This window comes from Drosophila virilis, chromosome 3, assembly GCF_030788295.1.
Source record: "Drosophila virilis strain 15010-1051.87 chromosome 3, Dvir_AGI_RSII-ME, whole genome shotgun sequence".
Classification (NCBI taxonomy): domain Eukaryota; kingdom Metazoa; phylum Arthropoda; class Insecta; order Diptera; family Drosophilidae; genus Drosophila; species Drosophila virilis.
The window spans coordinates 3627825-3654825 of record NC_091545.1 but is presented as its reverse complement, the minus strand read 5'-3'; the positions used below and the strand labels follow the sequence as shown (position 1 = coordinate 3654825).

The window sequence follows — 27001 nt, the reverse complement described above, 5'->3', positions numbered from 1 at the left end:
TTGTTTTCGTAGGATATTTTGCATATATAATTTACGCCCGCTATCATTTCATGTGAGCTGCGTACTAGGCGTGTGCGAACAGCTGAATAACAGCCAAATGCAACGCTTAACCGCGGCGCTTGCCAACACTCCGTCGCGACGTTCGGACGTAGAAACGCAAAGAAAACGGCAGTTTGCTGGAACAATTTTGCTTCGTGAATTTTAATTCAATTTAAAATTGCTGCAATACCGCCAAGTGTGTACGTACAAGAGGCGCAGACGAAGTAACGCGCCGGTTAATCTTACAAAGTGCATGTTTCATCAAAAAGTGAATAGAAAGTGGCACAGCATACAAGAAATGTAAATGATAAAAAGCCAAAGAAATGCGAAAAATATGTACATACATACATATGTACGTACGCATACATATGCACGTATGTGTGTCGTGCGAGAAAGAGGCAGAGCCATGAGTGAAGCACATTAAAATTAATAATGTACATAAATAACAGTGCAGCCGTTTTACAAACCAACATAATTGCGTACATTATACATTATATACATAACTGTATTTAAATATTTCCGCAATAGCGTTAATAATTGGAATGCTTGCCGCTGAGAAGGGGATCATTTTGTGTGCGTGTGTGTGTGTGTGTGAGTGCCGTGCAGTGCGTGTGTGTGTGTGAGTGCGCATATATTTATATGTATATGTATGCAAACGAAAGGAACAGAGGAAAGTCGCGGCATCTGTGTAAAAAATAAAATAATTACATGCAAAATAAAGAAAAAAATCAAAAACTTAAAACGGCCACTTGGCAGAATTGAACATATATTAAAATAAAAAAAAGAAGAAGATATGTGTACCACACATTTGAAAGAAAACCTACGAAAGTGGTTGCTCGCGTCACTGCTACATGTGAATGTGTGAGTGTGTGTATGTATATCCACACATAGGTGCGTTTGCCATGGTTGGTGCGAGTCGCGCGCGTGTGTGTGTGTGTGTGTGTGTGTGTGAATGCGAGAGGAATGCTGTCTATGTATCACGTTTCGCACTCTATATGCATATAGAGTAGTATATGTGTGTGTGTGTGTGCATAGTGTTGTATAGTGCATAAAACATGAAGCACTCAGATTTGAATTTAGATTCTTTGGAATTTTCTTGTCGGATTTTAAACCATTGCGGCAGATCATTGACACCCGCCGCAACTCCTCCCACTACAAACACAAAAAACCGTAGGCATGGCTCATTCGCCAAAACGACCAACTGGCCATTTTGTCTGCGCCACAGTCAAGCAAATCGATCTGGTTATTCTCCGGTTTTGAAAAAGTTGCATCCCTAAGCAGGCAGCATTCAAGTAGAGGGCGATGCACAACAGAGACGGCAAGACAGAGAGCGAGAGAGAGAGAGTGTGTGTGTGTGTGTGTGTGTGTGTGCGTCCGTATAATAAACATGTACACACATACACAAGAAAACAAACTTGTTTGGACGCGCGGTTCTCTCACGCTCACACGCTCTCTCTGCCTGACGCTCACTTGCAAAATGAGCAAAACGCCGCTTTTCGTTGAGAGAGAGAGAGCGAGTGAGAGAACTCACAAATCTGCTTTTGAGTGGGCTGCTGCTCGCTACTCGCTGCTGTTGCTGCCGCTGCCCGTAGTTGTTGCTCTCTTCTGGCAACTACTCAACGCTAAAGCAAAGCTAGACGAGCGAAATTTCCATTGTGTGTGGCGATGTCGCGTCGTCGTCGTCGCCGTCGTTGTCGTTGTCGTTGCCAGCCAGAAGCAGCAGCAGCAGCAGAAACGGTCTCGCAGTCGGTTTAAAATTTTCTGACTCGTCATTTGGTGTTGTGCGAAAAGCGAGAAAAACGCAAAACATATATATATATATATACACACATATATATACGTATGCCCACATATTATTGAGTAATAAATTAAACAAATAATATATATATGTATATATAACGCGGCATAGAACGCAGTGCAAGGTGCAACTTCTCGATACAAATTGATTAACAATATTTCAATCGAATCTTCCGTCGCTGTCAACACTCGTGTGTACGTGTGTGCATGCGTGTGCGTGTGTGTGTGTTTGTGAGTTCCTTTTTAAGCACAAGCTCATTACAATTTACTATTACTCATCTGCTGCTGCTGCTGCTGCTTCCTAGCTCTGCTCGAAAGAGAGCGCGCGAGAGGGGCAGCACGCAAACCGCAAATAACTTACAAATTTGTATTGTGAAAAATCGAAATACCAAAAATGTATACAGAAAAATGTGATTTTAAAATGCATTTTTTGTTTTTTGCAAACGTCGTAACAGCTTGAAACCGTTATAAGCGACCAGCTGCAACAGACGGTTAAAAAATATATACAAAAAGAATACATATTTAAACTGTAGCTAAAAAAACTACCTATATTAGTTTTTTTTCCGTTTCTTTTTTTTTTTTTTGTCTACATCAACGATTAACGAAAACTCGACGACTTTCATCGTCGTGCGTCGGTGTTTATATGTATGTATGCATGCATGCATGCTTGTGTGTGTGTGTGTGACTCGTTCGCTCTTTCGCTGACACACACACGCACGCACGAACACATAGAAATAGCCCCGTCGTTGGCGTGCTCGTCACGTCGAATGCGCGCCTTGAAAAAGTCAATTTTTATTGTGTGTGTGTGTGCGTGTGTGTGTGTGTGTGTGCTCGCTCTCTCGCACTCTCAGTGCCGAATGAATGGACAGTGGTTCAGCTCCATGAAATGAGAGAGCGTCAGAGAGTGAAGCATAGCTGAACGTGTGTGCTGCTGCGGCCGTCCACCCTTGTAATTGCCGCACATTTAAAGGCCTGTGTGTGTGTGTGTGTGTGTGTGAGAGCACAGCAGTGGCAGCAACAAATAAGCAGTAGCAGACCTCATAAAAAACAATAAGACAAAAACGTTAAAAATACAAAATTGTTTTTCATTGTCGTTTGCGAGTGTGCTTCTGTGTGTGAGTGTGTGTGTGAGTGCAATTCGCAGGCCAAGTCTCTCTCTCGCTCGCTCGCTCGCGCTCTGCTATAAACTTGACGGCGATGATGTTGCTGATTTCGAAATTGATTTAACTGAACGTGTTTTTTCGGTTCGGCATCGCGCGCACTAAACGATATGTGCAACAACTACAACAACTACAACAACAACAATATAAATAGCAATAATCTTCATGTCTCTCTCTTTCAGTGCAGTAAATAATAACACGCACACACACAACAGCAAAACAACGAAAAATGTAAAAGTGCCGCAATATGTGCATGTGTGTGTGTGCTGAGTGCATACAAAATAGTTAGAAAATACAACAAAAGAATTAAAATTATTCAAATACGTGTTATAATTAATTGCAAATGTGCGTTTTAGTTCTGCGATAAAACGCCAACCAACAACAACAACAAAAATTCAAGTAGCTGCAAACTGCAACAGCTGCAAAATCAACAGCAAAAATAAAAGTGCACTCAAAACAACAACAACAACAGCAGCAACAACAACAACAGCAGCAACAACAACAGCGAGCAACGCAATTTGTGTCTCTGTGTACGTGTACGTGTCTGTGTCAGTGTGTACGTGTTTGTCTCTCTCTCGCTCTCTCACTCTCACACTGTATCTATTGTCATATAAGAAGAATCAATACAACAACAACATCGGCAACAAGAAGAAGAAGAGGAGCAGCAAAAAATCCAATCAAAGCAAATGTGCAACAACATACAAAATACATAACATATTTCAATTATACATATATATATATATATATTTATATATATATGTGTGTGCGTGTGCGTGCGTGTATATATGTATGTGCATATATATATATATAATTTAAAATTTCCCACACAACAACCCATACATACATATTGAGAAAATGAGGTGCTGCTGTTGTGCAAATAAAATAAGCCAAGAACTATGACGCATCAAAATCATCAGACAAACGGCGCTAGTTTGGAGGATTGCCATACAAACTTTTATGCCTTGGTAAGTGCTCAAATCCAGCTAACACTTGCCCTGCGCCCTATTGCATGCTCTTTTCACTCTTTTGTTTTTTTGCATTTTGCCATTTCCGTTCTTTGCTGCCAATTGCTTGGATCTAGGTCAGTGACAATGCAGCACAGGGTGTTTCAGCTTGTTATGTGCTCTCCGCCCACACGCGCCGATCGACAGCTGTTTATCGATAGACACCGCACGGCCAGTGTGGCCGGCCATTGATTAAGTCTCTCTCTCTCGCTCTCTCACTCACTGTTACTGGCGCGCTAAATAACGTTAGTTTCACGCACAAAAGCGGAACTATGCATAGATACAAAACAAGTCAAAGAAAAGAAAAGAAAAGGCAGCAACAATAAAAACGTGTGTGTGTGTGTGTGTATGCGACAACTGGCCGGCCATAACAGGTTCTTCGGCGGCGTCTAGTTGGCCGCCGGGTCGCGCCGTTTCTTGTTCACATAAAAGCGGCGCTGCCAGTGGCATATTTCTTTAATGAATTTCGCTCAGAGACAGACAAGACAACGATGGTAACAGTAAAAGACAGACATCGAGTTAAACGCTTAAGAAAAGCTCAAATGGTCGCAACGTCGACGTCGACGTCGACATGCTGCACACGCCCGCCGTCGGACCATAATGTTGTAAAAAGCAGAAGCAGCGCTGCTGGCAGCGACGGCGACGGCGACAGCGACAGAGGGCGACGCGCCAACGAACGCTATACGAAATAACGAAACAATAACAAACGCGCAAAACTTTCTCTGAGCGAGTAAAGTCCAACGAGAGCGGCAAAGAGAGAGCGGCAGAGCGAGAGCGAGAGAGGCCCAATTAGAGAGATATATAATAAAAGCAAAAGAAGTCAGCTTGAACTTGGAAGGCACGCGCGCGTGAACAAACACAAGTAAAGCGTGTCAGAAGAATGATAACAAGCACATGCAGAGAGCGTGCGTGCGTGTGCATGTGCGTGTGTGTGTGTGTGTCAGAGAGAAAGGCGCATCAAGATATTGTGCGGCCCAAACGAGCGCAAGCAGCGTAGCCGCCAGCGCATGCAGAGTCTCGATTGAGCATGAAAATTGCAAAGATACGCATGTGTGTGTGTGTGTGTGTGTGTGTGTGAGTGTGAGAGTGTGTGCAGCGAGACGACGCTGACGTCGGCAGATAAAAGACAGCGAACCTGAACGTTATTTGTTGCTGTTGCTGCTTTTGACAATGTTGAAAAATGTTCAGATGCTAAATTAGTTAGTTGGATTTTCATAGCCAAAAGTAACTGCCAATGCGTGCATGTGTATGTAAATAACAAACACACACACACACACGGAACAGTAAAGTAGCGAGTAGCATAAAAACGAGAGCGAAAAATGAAAACACAAATCGCGATGCCCAAAACGAAATACGAATATCAAGGGAAGAATGTGGAACGCAACGAATTGTTGTTGTGCTGCTTTTGCTTTTGCTTTAGCTGTTGTCGTTGTTGTTGTTGTTGTTGTCGTTGTTGTAGTAGTTGTTGTTGTTGATGTTGGGGGCGACGCGCTCGTTCGACGTTGTCGGCAGCCATTCGTGGTTTGGGGAATACCTTTTGCTTGCTTGCGCTGCTCTTGTTGTTGTTGTTGTTGTTGTTGTTGTTGTTGCGGCTGCTCTGTCTGCGCGCGCGTTTGTGTGTGTTCGTGTGTGTGTGTGTGTGTGTTCGTGTGAGGTGCAGTTATTTGGCCATTTTTTTTGTTGTTGCTGCATGCGTGTGTGTGTGTGTGTGTGTCTTTTGAATTTGTGTTCTGCTTGAGGCTCTCTTGCGCTGTGTTGTCTTTGGCCATTGATTTGTGCTTGCCACAGCAACAACAACTACAACAACAACAGCAACTAGTACGACAAGTTGTTGCAAAGCTACAACTCAACGCAACGGAAGCCGCCAATGACGAGCCAAAGACACGACCCTAGCCAGTTTTTTTTTTTGTTGTTTCTACAGTCTTTGTTTTTTTCGCGCTCTCTCTCATTTTTCTTTTGTTGTTGTTGTTGTTGTTGCTTAGGTTTTCTTTTATTCATCGTCTTCTGCTTTGGGCTCTTCTCATGTTTTGAGCTTTGCGTTAAGCCTTTCGTTTTTGTTGCTTTTGTTACAAGTGCATCAATGTTTGTGTGAGTGTGTGTGTGTGTGTGTGTGCCGCATTTTGCAACACTGCCAAGCACAGTTGTTTTCATTTGTTTGGCGAGCTTTTAGCTGGAAATTGTTGCGTGTAGTGTTCGTAAACAAACTGCTGTGCGAGTTGGTTTAGTCAAATGCAAATGCTTAAATACAGTAAAGATACAGTAGCGTGAACAGCAGAAGAGCGTATCGAATTTCTAGAAGACAACGTTACGTTGCCATTTTTAAGCTAGCTTTTTGTTTTATGTCCAGTTACGATGCCGTTTAACTAAACTTAATACAACTTAACTATCCGACGTAGTAACAGTTATGCATTTGGACTTTTGCAATGTCTTATAGAACTAAGTTTATACGTTAACCAACACTGCCAGCTCCGGGTGAAAGTCAGCTGTTTTGTGTTGAATGTGCGTAAATTCTTACCGAAAACGCGTAGCTAGAGATTTAGCTAATTGTGTGACTCACAGGTGCCTTTTACTTTTAGCTAAATATTATTAACTAATAAAGCAGCTGTCGAAATGTAAACAAAGCCACAAACAAACAGCTGTTTGTCTGTTTTCTTATCGCTAATCTGAACATAAGTTAACAGTGGTAAGAGTTTTTCCTATCGAATAGCTACTGTGCCTGGGCCCAAGCGAACGATTGTGCAAATGAATATACTTATTTCGTAATATATATATGTATATATATATATATATCTGGTCGCGCTTATCGCGCTCGATATTATTATAATAATGAAGCAATCAATGATAACAAGTCAACAAGTCAACTCTAATAAGCTCTCTCTCTCTCTTTCTCTCTCTCTGCCTTCCTTTCACAGACTGATTTGTGTGGAATTAAATGGCGCAAGTTCGTTAATGGCGAACGTCCGAATGCGTCAAGCGATCCACTCGCCGATCCGATCTTGCGCTCCTATTCACGATGCATGCAGGCGGATATGCTGTGCGTTTGGCGGCGCGTTCAATCCACCAAACAGGACAACACCGATCCGAATGCCTTAAACTTTGAGATTACCACATCGACAACTGTACACCCGCCTCTATCGCTGGCCGCCGCCAAGGAGCTCTGGATCTTCTGGTATGGCGAGGAGCCGGATCTCAGTGAGCTTGTCGATGCGGAGCTCCTCAAAATAGCTGGTAAGTTCAAAGTAAACCCAATAGATACAGTTTATTAGATCCGTTTCTCATCCATTTTCCTGTAAATCTTCAAAGCGAAGCTTTTTAGGTAGATATAATAGTTCTGCCACGACTGTAGAACTAATAAATTCCTTTCGATTTCAACCAATTTCGAAAGGAATTTACCAACACTTGACTGTAGTGTTCAATTGACCGAATGTTATACACGTGTTTAGGTGAAAATGGGAAAATCTCCAATGAATGTAGAGATTTTTAGATCAAAAATCAATTAACTTTTGATTTCACACAATTTCATAAGGAATTTACCAACACTTCACTTAAGTGTTCAACATGTGCACAGCTCTAACAATATTAACTGTGCATACATACATACATGCATGCATGCATGCATGTGTGTGTGTGTGTGTGTGTTGAGAACGTCCGTTACATTATGAGCTTTTTATAAATTTAATAAAACTTCAAGGCCGCAGCGCGTGCAGCGCAGCTAAATATTTGTTGTACCCATGAGACAAACCAAAACAATACACACAGACAACACACACACACACACAAACACACACACACGCACACTAAGAGGCGCGCGCGCTCGCGTTTATCATATAAATGTACGTGCATGTGTGCATGTGTGTTTGTGTGCCTTGTAGCTGTTGTTTCTCCAACACATCATTCACATGGCGCGCTCATCGTCTGTCAGCAGCAGCAGCAGCAGCAGCAGAACGACGTCGATTTCTGCTACCCTCCCCCTTCCGCCAACCCACCACAGCGCTGCGGTCAGCCCACGCTTGAAACGTCACCTGTGTCATTTGCAATGTTTTTGTTTCGTTTCGTCTCTCTTTATGGTTGGCGCACGCTCACGCTCTTTAAAGCGCTCGCTCTCTCGCGCGCGCTCTCTCGCGCACTCGCTCTCTTGGTATTTACCTCGGCCGCTTTGGCGTTTCTGCAGCTGCCTTTAAGGGGTTGTTTCTTTACACTCGCAAACGTTGTGAAGGCCTCGAGAACTGTTCCCACTGCTGCTGCTGCTGCTGCTGCTGCTGTTTGGCTCTTATCAGTAGTTTTTGCGGTATGGCTAAACATTTTTTTTTTTTTTTGCTTAGATTTAATTTTGCCTTTTGCTTCGCACACATGCCGCCGCTATCTGGTACCGCAAATTATCAGGCTGTCTCTTAAAATGTTTGGTGTCTCCCTCTAGTGGCAAATTCCACTGCTAAGACATACGTCAACGTTAAATGTAATCGTAAGCGTAAGCGCGTTAGCGTTAGCGTAATCGTAACGTAGTTAGGCTGCCATCCCGTTTGAATGCTCGACGTCATATTGCGGCCATTCGACTTTTACAGTTAGCCGCTGTCGACGATGACGCCGGCGTTCGAGTTGAATGCGCTGCCGACGCTGCCGCCGCCGCCGCTGCTGCTGTGGTGAAATTGTTGATGACCCCGACGTCAACGGCACGTTGTTTTATTTTCTTTCTTTAATGACAAGGACATTGACTAATTGCATTGACATTACATTGTCTCGATGTGCACGCGCGTGTGTGTGTGTGTGTGTGCGAATTCTCTTTTCTTTTTATAGCCTTTTACTTTGCCGCAAACAACAAACAAAAAGCTGTGCGCTTTCTTTGCGGCTGTGTGTGTGCGCGTATGTGTGTGTGTGTGTGTGTGTGTGCGTGTGAATGAAACCAGAGAGACGAGACAGTCCGTCGTAAGTGCCTGCTGCTGCTGCCCAGTGAAAACTGGCAACGCAGCAGCAGCAGAGCCAAAGTAATGATATTGCGGTATTTGTTGTTGTTGTTGTTGCTGTTGTACAACTTGCCACAGCTTTTGTTGATTTTGGGCCGCGAAAAAAACAGACGTCACACACACACACACACACACACACACACACACACACACACACACAACGGCAGCGCCGCTTTATTGCGTGCGTCTCTTTTCAACACTTGCCGTGAGTGTTTTTTTCGTTTTCGCTTTCCAATTTTGTTTATAACGGTTGACCAGAACAAAAAACCAACTCGAAATGAACAATTTCTTGATATTTGGCCTGTTTAGCGTGAAACACGATTAGATATTATCGAATAACATGTCGCTACTTGTTGTCATTGCTGTTGTTGTTGTTGTTGTTGCTGTTGTTGTTGTTCATTTTACCATAAACAGCTGTCACTTTGTTGCTGCTTTGACATTCTACGTGTGCGTGTGCGTGTGCATGTGTGTGTGTGTGTGTGTTTATCTCTTCCTCTAGCTCGTTCGCTCTATTTGTGTGAAGCGCGCGCTCCACACAATTGGGGCTAATAATTATGAGCTCACAGCGTCTATGCATGTGTGTGTGTGTCTGTGTGTGTGCGCTCTTTTCGTTTGTTCTCTTTTGTGCGCGTTTTTGAAACTGGTTTTTAAGCTTAATTACAATGCGCTTTGTTGTTGCTGCAAAATTTTGCATTCGCTTCGTTTTGCTGCTGCTGCTGCCGCTGCTTTTACTGTTGTTGTTGTTGTTGTTGTCGCTGTATTCACCAATTTTCAGCCCGTTGCGACGCTGAGCCATAGATTATTGACCTTGATTAGGTTAATAAATAAATACAACAGCGATTGTTGTATTTGATTTTCCAATTTCTATTTCGTTGCACGTTGCACACGCAACAAGCTACCAAATTGCACGCTTTATTGTTGTGAAATTATGGCGTACGCTTGTAAAATAATATCAAGGTATTGTAATTACCCACACACACACACACACACACACGCGCGCGCGCACGCATACACACATGCATGCGCACGTTTGTCATTGTTGGCCCGTTTGCACGTCATTTTTATTCATTCGCCTCTTTTTTTGCTGTGGTAGCAAATTTTTAACCTAAAATAGCGTTTCAAGCACAAGCACAAACAACAACAGCGAAAGGCTCTCTCAGCTGGCGTGTGTGTGTGTGTGGGAGAGCGCATCAGCGAGCGAGTGCATGCTTTAAAAAACTAGCGGCACTTTTGCCCAAACAACAGTCACTCGCTCACTCACTCGCTCACTCGCTCACTCACTCACACTCCGACAGTTATGAGCGGGCAGCAACAGCGAATTTTGTACATATGTACATTCTCACAGATACAGGCACTCACTGTTACGGACTCTCACCCACTCTTTTGCGCTCTCACCCTCTCTCTCTCTCTAACACACTGCTGCGCTCTTCATGTCTATCTTTGTCGCGCTGCGTGAGTCGCTGTCGGCAGCAACATGTGCACAAACCACACGTGCTACAAAAAAACACAGATACATAGTAGGTACGTCTGTCGTCTGTCTGTCTCTCTGTCTGTCTGTCTGTCTGTCCGTCTCTCTGTGTGTGTGTGTATTTGGAATTTGCATTGAGCAGCCATCGTCATATTCCTGTTATGGCCGGGAATGAGATTCGAACTCAAAGTCCGGCTAAAGAGCGGCGCGTCGCCAATTTCAGTTTTGTATTGTATTTTCTGTTGTAGATTTGTAGGCTTGGCATTTTTTTTTTCTTTTAATTTTTGTTTGTTGCGTTTCTTTTTGTGCTACTGCTTCGTTGCGTCCGGACTCTTTTGTTTGAAGCTCAGAAGCTGCAGCCGTTTTGTTGCTACCCTTTTACGTTCTTTCCCACTCTCTCTCTTTCGCTCGCGCGCTCTCTCTCTCTTGCGGGCTTTTGACATTTGCTGTGGCTGTGTGCGCTGTGGGTTTCGGCTATGGCCCCCGACTGGGCGGCGGCAAAACTAACACTCACACACACACACACACACATGCCTTAAACACACATGCACACGCACACACACATAATCGTACATTGCCCTCTGGTAAAAATTTACGCTGATCTCATTGAAAGAAGGTACACACACACACACACACACAAGCAGGCTTGTAACAGCAGCAACAACAACAACAAAATCCACCAACAGCATAAATATCCAAAGCCCAGCCTACGCCACTGCCTCTGCCACTGCCGCTGCCTCTGCCACTGCTGCTGCTGCCTCTGTCCTCTGTCCGCTGTCTCTGCCCGCTGCATTGTTTTGCTGCCAACGTCGCGGTACTCGCTGCTTTTATACGTTTTTCACTCACACTCTCACGCTCAGTCGCCGGCCTGCGCTCGCAGCACTCTTTGCTTTTGAGTGTGAATGTGAATGGGCCGCGCTGCCCGCTGCCTGCTGCCTGCTCTCTGCTGCCTGCTGCCTGCTCTCTTTTGCTTGCTGTGTTTTGTTATTTATAATGTTGTTTACCTTTACGTAATTATCTTTGCAACATTTGTTGGTGTTGCCTTGTCTGCGCCTCTGGCTGGCCTCTTTCTTTTGCTGTGTGTGTGTGTGTTGTTTTTTTTTCCCCCCCAAGCAGAGGGTGAACCGGCGCTGCTGCGCCCTGTAATTGTCGATGACGCCGCAGTCGCTGCCGCAGTCGCCGTCGCTGCTGCGTGTGTAGGTGTCTGGCGTCGCTTGTGCGAATACGTATGTGTGCGCGTGTGTGTGAGATGCTTGGAATTTTCCAAAAAATTACTCGACTATGCTGGCCCCCCTTCCCCCCGCTGCTCGTTCGTCGCCGTCGCATGGTAAATGGGCAACTTTTTTGTTGTTTTGTTTTAAAGTCGCATTTTGTTTGCGCTTCCGCTTTTGATTTGCCTGCGCCTGCCTGCCTGCCTTTTGGCCTGCTGCTGGGGACCGTTTCTGCTTCTTCTTCTTCATGTATTTTTCATGGTTTCTCTTGCATTTACATATTCTTCTATACCTCTGCTGCTGCTGCCTGCACTAGCTGTAAATGTGTGTGTGTACGCGCTCTCTCGAACTCTCGAACGCTCTTAATCCAGCCTCCCTCCTCTCCGCTCTTCGCTCTCTCTCTCTCTCTCTCTCTCTTTTGCTGCGTCGCAAAACAATAACAAATTAATTGGCCTTTTGGAAAAATTCTGGAAGCGCGCGTCGCTTAAATTTGAATGTTGAATGTTTTGCGTTTCTCTTCTTCTTCTCGCTGTTGTTGTTGTTGTCGCGCTTTGTTTATGTGTTGTCACACTCACACACACACACACATGTAGAAGAAGCACGCGTCCGCTTCTAGCTACTCAGTTATTTTCCGCCTGTTGTGAGTGCGTTCCATTAAAAATCTGAAAAAAAAAATAATGAAACGCTTTCAAATGTAAATAAACAATTAAGTTTTTTGCTGTGCTTGCAATTGATTTTCCAGTGTTGAGCAGCACAATGCGTGAGACAGTGTTGATAAACAGTTTTGCACTTTTGAACTGTGTGCAGTCAATGCAATTGGGCCTAAAGCAGGCTTTCCATAAATTTATGTGGATATTTGAAAGCTTTTGTAATACAAATTAAATAACTAAAAACTCTATTACATTTTAAAGCTTTAACTTGTGGATTTCAATTTCAGAACAGTGTTGTACAGTGTACAAAAATTCAGTGAATGCAATTAAAGTTTAGTTCTGCTAGAATTATATTATATTGGATTATTTTAAGATCAATAATACAGTAATTAACAGTGTTGCACAATGCAAAAAGTGTTCAATTACAGAACAGTGTTGCACAGTGCACAACAAGTTGAGCTTTTAACGAAAGCGAATGCAATTAAAGTTTAGTTCTAGAATTATATTATATTGCATTATTTTCAGACCAATTGCAGTGTAGAGTAATTAACAGTGTTGCACAATGCAGAAAGTAGTCAAGCAAGTTTTAAAGGAAATTGATTGAGTTCAATTCCTCTGGCATTTTTTCTCATCAGCTCATATATTATTACAGTAAAACTTACCCGATGCATCTAACGGTATTTGTTCTTTCTTTGTTCATTTCCAGCCAATCAATCGCTCTGGAACGGCACGTGGAAGGGCGAGCTGACCTACGAGTGCCGTTCGCTGCTCTTCAAGGCGCTGCACAATCTCATGGAAAGGTAAGCGAACGAAATACTGTCAATTTGAGATCCCTGCCAACTGTTCCATACTTTTGTGCCCTTGCAGATTCGTGCTGACCAAGGACATTGTGCGCTTTGGCAAATGGTTTGTGCAGCCGTGCACCTCCAGCGATCGTCTGTTTGGACGCAGGTGAGTCGCAAAAGGGAGTTCGGTTTTGAGTCGGCCGGCAAAAGGGGTTGGGGATGCACTTGCTCCGCTAATGGCGGCGCCCAATTGCTGAGAATTGTTTCCGTTGGGCGTCCTCGGCATGCATCCCAGATTAAATACCTTCAGACTGGAACTCTGTGCGGCCGCATTCCAGCCTGTGCGCTCGCATCGTTCTTCCAGGCACATTACCCATCGCAGATTTCTTGAGAGGATTGGCCAGCAAATGTTAACTGTGTTCTCTCTCTCTCTCTCTCTCTCTGTCTCTAGCTCGCAGCACTTGTCCTTCTCGTTCACGTTCTTTGTGCATGGCGACACGGTCTGCGCCTCGATAGATCTGCGCGAGCATCCCGCCGTGCGGCCCCTGACCAAGGAGCATCTGGCGGAGGCAGCGGCTGCCTTTGCCGCCGCCAGCGGCCAAACGTCGGGCACAGCACGTGCCCAACAGGATGCCGCCAGTGCTGGCACAGCCACGCTGCCCGCCGGCTCCCCACTGCTGGAGGCGTCGGGCGTCGCAGAGAAGTCGGCGTCGGCGTCGGCAGCGGCAGCGGCAGCGACGCCAACGCAAGCGCGCAAAGTGATGCTGGCGCCGTTTGGCATTGCGGCAATACTCACCGGCAACAGCTACAAGGCCAGCGATCCCATGGCCGAAAAGATACTCGAGGATTGGGCCTCGTTTTTTCCGCTGTGCAATAAGGACAACACGGATGTGCCACCCGTCGTTGAGGTGGTATCGGGTGAGTACCGCCCCCGCCCCCCCCCCCCCCTCTCTCTCTCTTTATCTATATATATTGATTTGTTTGGTTTGTGCAGGTGGTCATAAGATGTATCATCCCACGAATTATGTACTAGTCACGGATCTGGACGACATGGAGCACATGGAGTTTGCTGAGCTGCACAAGGCTAACGATCAGGCAGCAGCAGCAGCAGCAGCAGCTGCGACGCCAGCAGCGACGCAAGCAGCAGCATCTGCAAAGGACTCAAGGAAAGCAACAACGCAAGCGATCAGCGCCTTGGAGCGTCTAACGTTTCAGCCCTACTACGATCAGCGGCCCACATCGGGCTTCACCTTCAATACAAATAATACTCATATTCCCGCCACGGCGGCCATCGAAATGCCGGAGCGTGCCTGGCAGGATTGCATCATGAATACGCTGCACGTGGACGCCGCAGCAGCAGCAGCGGCAGCAGCAGCAGCGGCAGCGGCAGAGGAGGATGAGAACAAGCAAACGGATTCCAAGCAGCACGTGCAACAGCAAATCCAACAGCAGCAGCAGCAGCAGCAGCAGCAGAAGCAGCGGCAAAAGCTCTGGAACTTTGTGGATCCAATGCAAAAGGCGCCCTGCATATGCACCAAGTAAGTGTACCCCCTCCCCTCCCCACCCCCTCTCTCGCTCTCTCACGCTCTCTTTAATACACTTGTTACGCTCTCTCTGCTCCACTTGCATCGTTCGCTCTCCCTCTCTCTCGCCCTCTCTCTCTCTCTGCACAGCACACAGCGAGTCGTGTGCTCTGCATTGTTGTTATTTATATTCATTTCTTTTTTTTTGTTATTTTTTGCAATGAATTTGTTAGCCATAGCAAGAGAAACCGCTTTAAAGGCATGCCTAGTAAAACAGTTTGCAGCAACTCAGCTCTAATATATAGAATTATGTATAAATAGTTTGTTATCAATTAACTGCGTGTGTGTGTGTTTATCGATAAGCGTTGCATGTGTTATCGATATACGCTAACAGCGAAAACAATCGAAATGTTGTAACTTTAACTCACCACAGCTTGTTAGGCGCGCGCTCCTGAAAATGTGTTGAAAGTTGAGTTTAAAGTTTAACACCAAAACCCACCAAATTTCAGCGCACAATGCGGCAACACTGGCAGCACTGGCAGCAGCAGCGGCGTCGGTAGCGGCGTTGGCAGCGGCAAGCGCCAGCAGAGCGTCAGCAGCGGCATTGGCTCGCCAGCGCTGCGTGCTGCGATCGGCGTCGCCAGCAGCAGCAGCGGCAGCAAAACAACATTTCAGCTTTACCAACAACAACAACAACAACAGCAGCAGCAGCAGCAGCAGCATCAACGGGCAGCGACAGCGACGCATCATTCCAGTTCCAGTGTTGGCTACTTTGCCAGCAACTGCAGCAACTCCTCTTACTCCTACTACTCCTCCTCCTCCTCCTCCTCCTCCTCCTCCTCCTCCTACGCTGCTGTTGGCCTCAAGCGACAAATTGTGCCGTTTCATCAGCGTTTTCTACTCAATACTCAGACAGCGCTTAAACCTAACTACAACAACACAACTTCCTCTACAACAACAACAACAACAACAACAGACACCAATATACCAAAACAAAGGTTTGTGTCGCTGCTCAGCCGTGTGTGTGTTTATGTGTGTGTATGTGTGTGTGTGTGTGGAGTGTTGCCATATGTTTTAATTTTCTTTGGTTTTTTCTATAAGTTTTTAATACGCTCTATTATTACACTCACACACATGTGCATACTCACCCCGCCCCCACCCACACACACACACACACGCACACGCTCTCTTAAGTTGTTTATATTCTGTTAGTTCGCTCTCTTTCTGCCATCAACAACAACAGCAACACAACACGCTCTGTTAACTTTTTAACATTTTGTTACTGATTCTGTTGGTTGGTTATTTTAAGTTTTTTCTCAAACCTATTTTGAAAGTCAAACACACACACACACACACACACATACTTACTCGTTCATATACGAGCTGTTTAATTACGCAGCTCCTTAGCAACATATTCACCTCCACCTTCACCTCAGTAACAATACTTATTTTCAATTCTCTTAACTTGCGGTTAATGGTGTAACAAACAGTAACAGCAAATTAATATGCACACACACACACACACACACACACACTCACACACACACACATATTGTTCACTAACTGAGATACAGTTATATTTGGCATTTTGCGCAGGCGCGCAGTCTGCGATAATTCGCTCATTTAATCGTTATCGGACCGCGTGCTATCGATTGCAGCTGCCCGTTATATTAACAAACACGCACACACACACACACACACACACACACAACTGAACATATACTGTGTATATATGTAAATAACCCGTACATTTGCATATGTATATTCTGCAAAGGTTATTAATTTTTGTTTTTTTGGTTTTTGAGTTGGAACTGCTCTCTCTTGCTCGCTCGCTCGCTCGCTCTCTCGCTCTCTTGGATGTGGTGTTTATTATTATTTTTTTTGCTTACCATTTTCACTCTCGTTTTCGATTAATCGATTAACTATTTATAGATTATTAGCCGCAATAATTCGTAGTTGTTTTTAATATTGTATATAACCCACAAGCATGTTCCGCTTGTTGATTTTTGCAACACATCAACACTAATCACAACATTTTCTTTTACACCTCTCTTTCTCTGTTTCTCTCTCGCTCTCGCGCAGACATCTCAACGTGGGCAGCGCCTCTTCCGGCGGCAGCAGCAGCACGCCCTGCCAAGGCGGCGGCGCCTCCTCGACCTATTCACGCAACACGCAGCTGGGCGATCCGACGGTGGCCGCCGCCACCGCCGCCGCCGCCGCCTCCTCCTCGGTGGGTTCGCCTGCAACGCCGGCGCCCTCGCCGCATCCGCTCTCCAATTCGGCGCACTCGCAGCCGACCTCGGTGCCGCCCGCTGAGCAAGTGAGTCCAAGTGACGACTGTCCCACATTTCATCCGTAAAATATGTTGCTAATGTTTCCATTTTGCTCGCTCCTCCGTTGCTGCAGCTGCTCAATATGAGTCCGCATGCGCCGACATCCGTATCGAATCTGCAGCAGCCGCCGACGCCCATCGATCATCTGCTGGACAAGAATACGCCGGCGCCAACGCCGACGGATCAGCACGACAACAAAAGCATAACCGCCTCGCCGTACGTGCATCAGACACCCAGCGTGGAGCCGCCCACCTATGCAGAGCATGGCAATGCGGCCGGAGGCGGTGGCTCTCAATCTCTGAATGCGGCGCCGGGCAGTGTGCCACAGCAGCCGGCCACGCCCACGCCGGCAACAGCAGGCGCAGCAGCAACAACAACAGCAACAACAACAACATCCGCGACAGCTGCTGGAACAGGAACAGCAGGAGCAGCAACAGGAGCCGGAGCCGGAGCAGGCGGTGCCACACAATGCGGCACAATTAGCGTAAAGAAGCTGGAGATGCAGCAGCAGGCGCCACAGCAGGTGCTGGCCATCAAGCAGGAGCCAGGCCTGGCACGGATCAGCCAGGTGCAGCAGCAGCAGCAGCAGCAGGTGCCGCTGGCGAGCAGCGCCTTGGAAGCGGTCACAAATCTCTTCAATCTGTACAAGCCGCCGCAGCTGACGCTGAAGGACGGGGACAGCGTCTACGACGAGGAATGGCTCAAGGATGTCTACGACTTTAGCTTTCAGGAGACCTGGTGAGTTGTCTCTCTCTCGATCTTTCGATCTCTCGATCTCTTCACGTGCTTCCGACTAATTCTCGTTCTCTCTTCCGTTGCGCAGGGACAATCTGCCCGTGAAGCGGCCCAAGCTGAACGAGTCTGCCAAACAGCGACGACCACGTTACGCCCGGAATCTGTACGAGGGCCACACGCACTTCAAGCCGCTGATGCCCTCGCCCGGCTCCGTCTATGGCCCGCTGCTCTCCATCGAAGGCAGCGCCGCGGCGCTGGGAGCAGCCGGCGAGGGCAGCTCCAGCGGCGGCGGCGGCGGCGGTCTTGTGGGCATAGCCGGAGGAGCAGGAGCAGGAGCAGGAGGAGCCTATGGCGGCGCATCCAGCGCTGATGAGGCGGACAATGCGCTTGGCGGAAGCGGCAGCGGCAGCGGCAGCGGAAACATGACTGCAACAACAACTGGCAACAGTTTCTTCCAGGGCCTGGACATTAAGACGGAGCCGGGCCTGCATTCGCCGTGCAAGGAATCCAAGTCGACGAGCACCGCGGGCAGCGGGAGCGCTGGCAACAATCTGTTCACAGCCGAAGGCCTAAATCCCTCGCTCAACGATCTCGAGCAGCTGTTCGAGACGAGCTCCAACGACGAGTGCAGCAGCGTCCAGATCCATACGCCGCCCGACTCCAACAATCCCTCGAATGGCGGCTGCAGCGCCGTCAGCAACACCATCGACGAGCTCAAGCGGAGCACGGCGGTGGCCAGCGCCGTTGTTGCCGCCGTCGTCGCCAGCTCCGGTGCGGGAAGCATACAGGCCGAAGATCTAACCAAAATGTTTCCCACGCCTCCATCCCACGAGCAACAGCATCCCAATTCGAGTCCCTGCCAAACGGACGTTGTCATGACCGATCTGAGCGTGGACACCACCACCAACAACAGCAGCAGCACCACCACAAATGTGGGCGTAGCTGTCGGTCTGGGCGTGGTCCTCAAAATGGTTAAGCAGGAGTACAGCGTGGAGCTGGGCAGTCCCGTGGAGGAGCCCATCGATGACTGGAGCTATGTGTACAGGCCGCCGCAGCAGGAGAAATTTGTGGGCTCCTCGCGCTACGCGCCGCTCACCAATCTGCCCAGTCAGACGCAGCCGCCGCTCCAGATTCCCGCCAACTGCTACTACAATCCCACGTGGAGCCACAGCCAGAAGTCGCGTGCCGCCACGCTAGCCAAGGCGGCCGCCGCGCAGCAGCAGCAGCAGCAGCTCCAGAAGCACCAGCAGCTCCAGCAGCGCATCCAGCAGCATCAGCAGCTCCAGCAGCAGCACCAACAGCAGCAGCTCCAGCTGCAGCAGCAACAGCAGCAGCAGCATAAGCATCAGCAGCTGCACGAGCTGCTCTCCGCCGGACCGAGGACGCCAATGAATGCAGCGATGCCGTCGCCCTCGACGACGACGACGGCGACGACGACGGTGCCGCAGCCGCTGAGCAGCGGCGGCAGCCAGCTCCTGTTGAATCAGCTCAATTGTCCGCAGGCGCCGCCCGGCAGCTCCATGCAGCAGCTGATGCAGCGGGCCGGCATGTCGCCCATTCCGTCGCCGGGCGGGCCGGGCGTGGTGCCCTTTCCGCGCAGCAGTCCGATGCATCTGGGCGGAATGCGGCAGACGCCGACGCATCCGCCGCCGCCGTATCCGTATGAGCTGGCGGCGGCCAGTCCGGCCACGTCCACGTCCTCGTACCTCAACAAGCAGTACAATTCCCAGGAGCCGCCGGGTCATCCGCACACGCCGCAGAGCGTGCATCATGTGATGTTCGGGCCGATGAGTGCGGGCGCAGGAGGATCGGGTGGAGCGGGAGCTGGTCTAATGCCTGCAGGCGATGGCTCTAAGCTGGCCATGATGCAATATTCTGGCGGCGGCGCCGGCTCAACTGGTTTGGGCAGCAGCTCCTCCTCCTCCGTCGCCGCAGCGGCAGCAGCAGCAGCAGCTGCAATGAGTCTGCTGCAGGAGCTGCCGGAGGTCAACTCGGTGCTGATCAATATACTGCTCTACGATACGGCTCTGAATGTGTTCCGGGATCACAACTTTGACAGCAGCAGCGTCTGCGTCTGCAATGCGGATACCCAAAAGATTGGCAACATTCGCGGCGCCGACTCGGGTCTCTATGTGCCGCTGCCCGGCAGCAGCTTTAATCCGTTTCCGTCGCAGCGTCTGCTCAATAGTCATCCGGCGGGCACTCCATATAATCCCTTTGGAGGCAGTGCATCGGGTGGCGGCGGCGGCGGCGGCGGCGGTGGTGGTGGAATGCGCATGATAAGTGCCTTTGGCGGTGGGCTGGACTCGTCGCCGGTGGCTGCGCTGTCCGGAGCTGGCTCCGTGCACCATGGCCACGGGCCCAACGGCGGCTCCAGCTCCTCGTCGTGCACTCCGCCCAGCAGCAATCCGCACATCACGGGCTACGTGGACGACGATCCCGTTGAGTGCACATGCGGCTTTAGCGCCGTGGTCAATCGCCGTCTGTCACATCGCGCCGGCCTCTTCTACGAGGATGAGCTGGAGATCACGGGCATTGTGGACGATCCGGCCCGGCACAAGCAGCCCACGCTCTTGAGCCTCATCCAAAGCCTGTGCCGCAAGGGCAACAACAACCACAATCACAATCACAACAACAAGTCGGTCAACGAGCCGGTTGGCAAGGAGCTGGAGAAGCTAACGACGACGACAACCACGACGTCCGGACAGCAGCAGCAGCAGCAGCAGTTGGAGCAGCTGGCGCATGCGATCTTCGATCTGTTGCTGGATCAGTGCTCGATTATCCAGACCTCGAGCAGCTCGGTGCACCGGGCCCTGCAGTCCCATCGCCGTCGCATGTCCCGGCAGCGACGACTCTTTGGCCAGAACAGCGCCTCGCTGGCGTCCATAGCGAACGTGCTCGAGTTTACGGATGCGCACGATGTGGTCAGCCTGGCGCTGGAGCAGGCACGGCTCGCCTTCGAGAGCCAGCGCATGGACATGAATATGCTCGAATTCGGACACAATAATCACCATGGACAGCAGCACAATCCGCACCAGCATTCGCAGCATCCGCATCATCCGCACCAGCCACATCCAGCGCAGCATTCGCAACAGTTGACGGCATTCCAGGCGGCGCCTGCCCTGCGCCAGAAGCTTCTCGTGTTGGGCAGCAGTCGCCTCACGGTGCACAAATGGCCCTACCTACCCGTGGGCTTTACGCGAAGCAACAAGGAGATCGTCCGGACAATGAACGCCATCCAGCCGATGCTGCAGAGCGCCTTCCATTGCAAATCGCGCGGCGGTGCCGCCGGCTCCAAGGATGCCAGCTCCTATAATACGGTCAGCGGTCCGCTCACCTGGCGTCAGTTCCATCGTCTGGCCGGACGCGCCTCCGGGCAGTGCGAGCCACAGCCCATACCCTCGGTTGTGGTCGGTTACGAGAAGGATTGGATTTCGGTGGCGCCGCATTCCATTCACTATTGGGACAAGTTTCTCCTGGAGCCCTATTCGTATGCCCGGGACGTGGTCTACGTGGTCGTGTGTCCGGACAATGAGCATGTCGCCGCCAGCACGCGCACCTATTTCCGTGAGCTGAGCAGCACCTACGAGATGTGCAAGCTGGGCAGGCATACGCCCATCCGCGGCTGGGAGGGTGTCCTGCAGGTGGGCACCGAACGGGAGGCGCCGCTGACGCCGCTCGACGACTGGCTGCGCACCCTGGACCATGCGCCTCTGGCCGAGCAGATCCGACGCTATGCCGTGGCCTTTCTCTACCAGCTGGCGCCCTATCTGAGCCGTGTGCCCGGCGACAAGACGTTGCTCAATCCTCCGGATGCCTCTGCCAGTGGCAGCCACTCGACCAAGGCACCGGGCGCGGTGCCTCCTTCAGCTGCCGAGCATCCGCATGAGCCCGTCATCAAGCTGGAGCCGGGCACGGAGCCGACCCCGGCGACGCAGAGCAGCAGCAACAGCAGCTCCGGCGGCGCTGGCGGCGCCGGACAGGAGCAGGACAGCAAGGCGGATGTTAAGGCGGGCGGCGACTCGAAGCCCGCCCTGGTGCTGGGCGATCCGCTGGGCATGGGCGAAACGCTGGAGGACATCAATCCATCGGCTATTGTCCTTTATGTGGTGAATCCCTTCACCTTCGCCTCGGACAGCTTTGAGCTGGAGCGACTCGCGCTGATCGCACTGCTGCGCTGCTATGCGGAGCTCCTGAAGGCGGTGCCGGATTCGGTGCGCGCCCAGATGAACATCCAGATCATCTCGCTGGAGGCCATCATGGAGCTGGGGCCGTGCGGCAATCGTCGTCGCTTCTCGGATGAGATCAAGTGCCTGGCATTGAATATATTCTCGCAGTGCCGGCGGCATTTGGTGCATGCGCAGCCCGTCAAGAGTCTGACGGGCTTCGGCACCGCCGCCAACATGGAGGCCTTTCTCAAGACCAAGGATGAGCCCAATCGGCGCGCCTACAAGATGTACACGGCGCCCTTTGTCCTGGCACCGATGCACGAGCGCAACGACAAGACGGACTTCTCGCGCGCCGCCGGCAGCATGCACGGCCAGAACGAGACGCGCTATTCGGTCATGTATTGCAATTATTGCCTGAGCGAGGATCAGTCCTGGCTGCTGGCCACAGCCACAGATGAGCGTGGCGAGCTCCTGGAGAAGGTCTGCATCAATATCGATGTGCCGAATCGGGCGCGCAGACGCAAGGCCCCGGCACGTTATGTTGCCCTGCGCAAGCTCATGGACTTTGTCATGGGCCTCATCTCGCAGACGTCGCAGATGTGGCGTCTGGTCATCGGACGGATTGGACGCATCGGGCACAGCGAGCTCAAGTCCTGGAGCTATCTGCTCAGCAAACAGCAGCTGCAGAAGGCCTCTAAACAGTTCAAGGACATGTGCAAACAGTGCACTCTGATGTATCCGCCGACCATCCTGAGCGCCTGCCTGGTCACACTGGAACCGGATGCCAAGCTGCGCGTAATGCCCGATCAGTTTACGCCCGACGAACGCTTCTCGCAGATCTCCATGCAGAATCCGTTGTCGACGCCGCAGGATGTGACCTGTACACACATTCTGGTCTTTCCCACGAGTGCTGTCTGTGCTGTAAGTAGAAAGAACAAATTCTTCGATTATCGGTTAATCGGTTAATCGATTATCAATTATCGGTTAGTAATCGGTTAATTGAATTACTTACCGATATCGAATTTCCGTCCACTCCTTCACGATTTCCGTACACACATTCCAGTCTCCTGTCTGTCTGTGCTGTAAGAAGAAAGAAAAGACTCGACTAATTATCGGTTAATCTGTTAATCGATTAATAATTGATACTTACCGATATCCGATTAACGTTGTCTGCTTGCCGATTATCGTACAAAAAGTCTGGTCTTTCCCAAAAGTGCCAACTGTGCTGCAAGTAGAAAAACAGATCTCTTTAATTATCGGTTACTCGATTAGTAAATGTTGATAACTTATCGGTTTATAATTGATATTCTTACCGATATCCGATTACCGTTGGCTCCTTCACGATTTCCGTACAAAAATACCTGTATTTCCTCTCTGTGCTGTAAGTAGAAAGAACAGGAATGTAATTATCGATTAATCGATTATTAATTGATTCGCCTACCGGCATCCGATTTCCGTTGTCTCATAGACACATTCTGGTATTGTCCACGAGTGCTGTTAATCGGTTAATCGAGTATCAAGTATCGATAACTAATCGGTCAATTGATATGCTTACCTATATACGATTTTCTCGATGTCCCTACACTTATTCCAGTTTTTCCTGTCTGTGCTGTAAGTAGAAGGAGAAACCTCTGTAATTTTTGTATAATCAGTTAATCGATTAATAATTGATATGCCTACCGATATCCAATTACCGTTGTCTCTTAGACACATTCTGCTATTTCCCTCGAGTGCTGTTTGTGCTGCAAGTAAAAAGAACTCTGTAATTATCGGTTAAACGGATAATCGATTAATTGATTTGCTTACCGATATACGATTAGGGCTGTGCCTCCATATCAATTCCAATCGATTGTTATTTGAACTCGATTTTTTCTTGCAGTCCTTCACACGACAATTCCAGAACGAGCCGCAGGTCGACGATGACTTCATCTTTGGCGAGGAGGAGGGCAACGAGGACTTCAGCGATGCCGATATCGGCGACCTCTTCTGGGACTGTGAGTATCGCATGCAGATTGCATTATCCTTGATCGTTTGTCTCATGAAATGTCTTTTGCACAGCAGCTCACATGGATCGCGTCTCGAATCACGGCAGCCCAGGACGCATGGAGGACAATCGCAGCTGGCAGAGCGCCGGCGGCAACAATTTCAAATGTACGCCCCCGCAGGAGGTCGAGGAGGTGCGTAGCCCATATTAACTAAACTTAACCATTTGGCTTGACTTACCCATATCTTATTTGATTTTAGGTGGGTTCCCTCAATCAGCAGCCCATTTCGGTGGGTTATATGGTGTCAACAGCGCCGACGGGTCGAATGCCCGCCTGGTTCTGGTCCGCCTGTCCGCATCTGGAGGATGTGTGTCCCGTCTTCCTGAAGACCGCATTGCATTTGCATGTGCCCAACATTCAGATAGCCGACGATATACTCAACTCGACCAATGCCCATCAGTCGGCAAATGATCATCCCCTGGACTCGACCTTAACGGCCGATGTCCTGCGCTTTGTCCTTGAGGGCTACAATGCGCTCTCCTGGCTGGCCCTCGATTCCAATACACACGACCGACTCTCCTGTCTGCCCATCAATGTGCAGACCCTCATGGACTTGTACTATTTAACGGCGGCGATAGCATAATCGCGCAGTCACAAAAAGCAATATACAACACTAGACAATTAACAGTAGCAGTAACAGTAACAGAGTAACAGAGTAACAGTAACAGTCGATTGCTTCCAATTGCTGTACTTCCATATAATAGCGAAATATCCACAAGTGCTATACCAAAACAAAGAAACTCCAACAACAACAAACAAACAAACAAATAAAACACCAAGCAACCAACAACTGAAGTTAACAGTCCAAAAAAAAAACAAAAAACAAAAAGTTAAGTAACAGTAAGAATAACAGCAGCCGTAACAGTAACAGTAACAGTAAAAGTAATATTATAAAGATGAACTGTTAACAGAATAACGCACAGTTAGCGTAAACACAGAGCCTTGTAATAACAGCCGCCGCCGCCGCCTTACAGCCTTATCACAGGGTGTGCAAAGTTAAAAGAAGAAGAAAGTAAGAAATGTATGAGCAATGAGCAATGAGCGATGAGCAATGAGCAATGAGCGATAAATTGAATTATGGTTACCGAGAACCGATCAAGTCGTGAGAGTAGCAAAACAGCATTACTATTTATTAATTGAAGAATTGTGTATAGTGCAAGAATTGTTTTTTTAGGCTGGCGTTCGTTTTAGTGTTTAATATTTATACATATACAAAATGAAAAAACAACAACAAACAACAAACAAAAAAAAAAACCAACCACACAATAGGGGCATATTTATATATATTATATACATAGATCATATACAATACGCAAGATTTAAAGATGAAGAAAAAAGAAAAACATTTTTAGTGTGTAAGTAAAAAGGAAATTTGTACATATTTACAACCAATTTGCCGTAAGCAGTAAGAACAACAACAACAACAACAACAATAATTATAAACACACCAACAACAACAACAACAATATAAGAGAAAAAAATTATAATTATACAATTAGTAGCAACAAAAAGCGAAAACCCAATTAAAACTAAATTAAATTAATAAATTGTGTAAATTTTTTGTGCAAAGCGAGAATTAGTTTAAATTATTATAAAAAAAACACATACAATTTAATGTTAAAGCGAAAACTCACACACATACACACACACACACACACACAGAGACAGACAGACACACATATACAAAAGGAAACGGTATACTGTACATGCATATATAACAATTATATATATATATATATATATATATATATATAGAGCGATATACACATACATATATCTGGACGCAAAGCGCAGATGTTGAGCGGAGTGCGGGGGTGTAGGAGGGTTGGGGGGGGGGGGGGGTGCGTTGCATGGGGGGAAGGAAGAGTTATGGTATAAGGGATTTTAAGTCAGTAAGTAGTTTGAGCGTTAGGAAGAACTGTTTTATAAAAATTGTGTTTTGTTGTACTTCGCACACATATACACACACACACTGACACACACACACACACCAACTCACACACAGACTCACACACACACACCTGCATACACAAGACTCACATAGCCAATTGTTTAAAAAAGAATTACTTAAAAGAAATGTGTACAAATTAACATAATGCGGTTATAAAGAAAAGCTTTCTACAACAAAAACAAACATACACACACACACACACACACACACACACATATACATACAACAAATTGATTTTGCACATGGAAAACATTAAAAACAAAACGGATTTTCGCTAGATTTAAGTTTACATTAAAAGAAAACAATTATTAAACAATGAAATTATTTTTACCTGTGTATTTTAATTAGCATAATTTATCAACAACAACAAAAACAAAGCGAAACAACAAAAAATCTACATTTACAAAGACGTTTTCTAGTAATTACCACACACACACACACACAAACACACACACACACACACACGCTTAACTTTTAAGTAGTTTGGTTTTTAATTTTAGTATTCTATTTTTTTTCTTGTGTAATAAACAACAATTATTTGCAATTATTTTTTCAAAAATTTTTCATTTCGATATGGGGAATACCCTTTAGAAGAAAAAAAAGAAGCACCCGTCAATTTGGTATTTAAATACCGCCTTGCATTTGGCTTTTCTTTTTTTGGTTTTCCACTCTTCGCTCCAGTTTTGCAGTTCACATAACGGAACATTCATATCCACTAAAAAGAAAGCACTCGGAAAAATAAGGTGTGCACGACGCTGTATATTAAAAAAAACGCTTACAATAATTTCTAGCCTTTCCACTAAACGAACGAGCAGAAGAAAAATGCATAAAAGACAACAACAACAATGATAAACAAAAAAGAAAAATACAAAAAATTTCCTAGCTAAGGGTTTCAGTTCTTAACTCTGATTTTCTCTCAAAGCAAAGCGAAAGCAAAATACATATACATATATAGCAATAATTTTAATTGTAATCTACACACACACACACACACACAGAAGAAGAAGTAGAGGAAAACTAGTAGAAAAAGAAAAACAAAACATATAACGCAACAATTGACAACAAGCATTCATGAATAACAAAAACAAATGAATTAAAACCAAAATGGAGGGAACAGATTTTTTAAAAACCAACTCAATTTACGAGTTCAACAATTTTCTAAGAAATTAA

General features: G+C 47.6%; 1 protein-coding gene and 1 non-coding gene across 7 annotated transcripts; both read left to right on the top strand.

The window, feature by feature from the left end:
- The first annotated feature begins 116 nt into the window (after nt 1-116).
- On the top strand, nt 117-25581 carry skd (mediator complex subunit skuld). Of its 6 annotated transcripts, none has more exons than XM_032435471.2 (14): nt 117-339; nt 3179-3961; nt 6913-7228; nt 12997-13090; nt 13158-13241; nt 13527-13993; nt 14070-14613; nt 15108-15596; nt 16681-16918; nt 17005-17669; nt 17755-22756; nt 23715-23829; nt 23897-24012; nt 24080-25581. In XM_032435471.2, exons 2-14 carry the CDS (start codon nt 3893-3895, stop codon nt 24461-24463), a joined length of 8583 nt encoding a protein of 2860 aa, XP_032291362.1. In that variant the 5' UTR covers nt 117-339; nt 3179-3892; the 3' UTR covers nt 24464-25581. The 6 variants fall into 6 exon arrangements, with proteins under 6 accessions (XP_032291362.1, XP_032291361.1, XP_070064834.1 ...); XM_032435470.2 differs by having other exon boundaries at nt 23894-24012; XM_070208733.1 differs by having other exon boundaries at nt 118-239; nt 23894-24012.
- Nucleotides 13290-13447, top strand: LOC116650765 (small Cajal body-specific RNA PsiU6-40). The gene has a single exon (XR_004303814.1). It is a non-coding gene; the product is annotated as a small Cajal body-specific RNA PsiU6-40 (non-coding RNA).
- Nucleotides 25582-27001: the final 1420 nt, after the last annotated feature.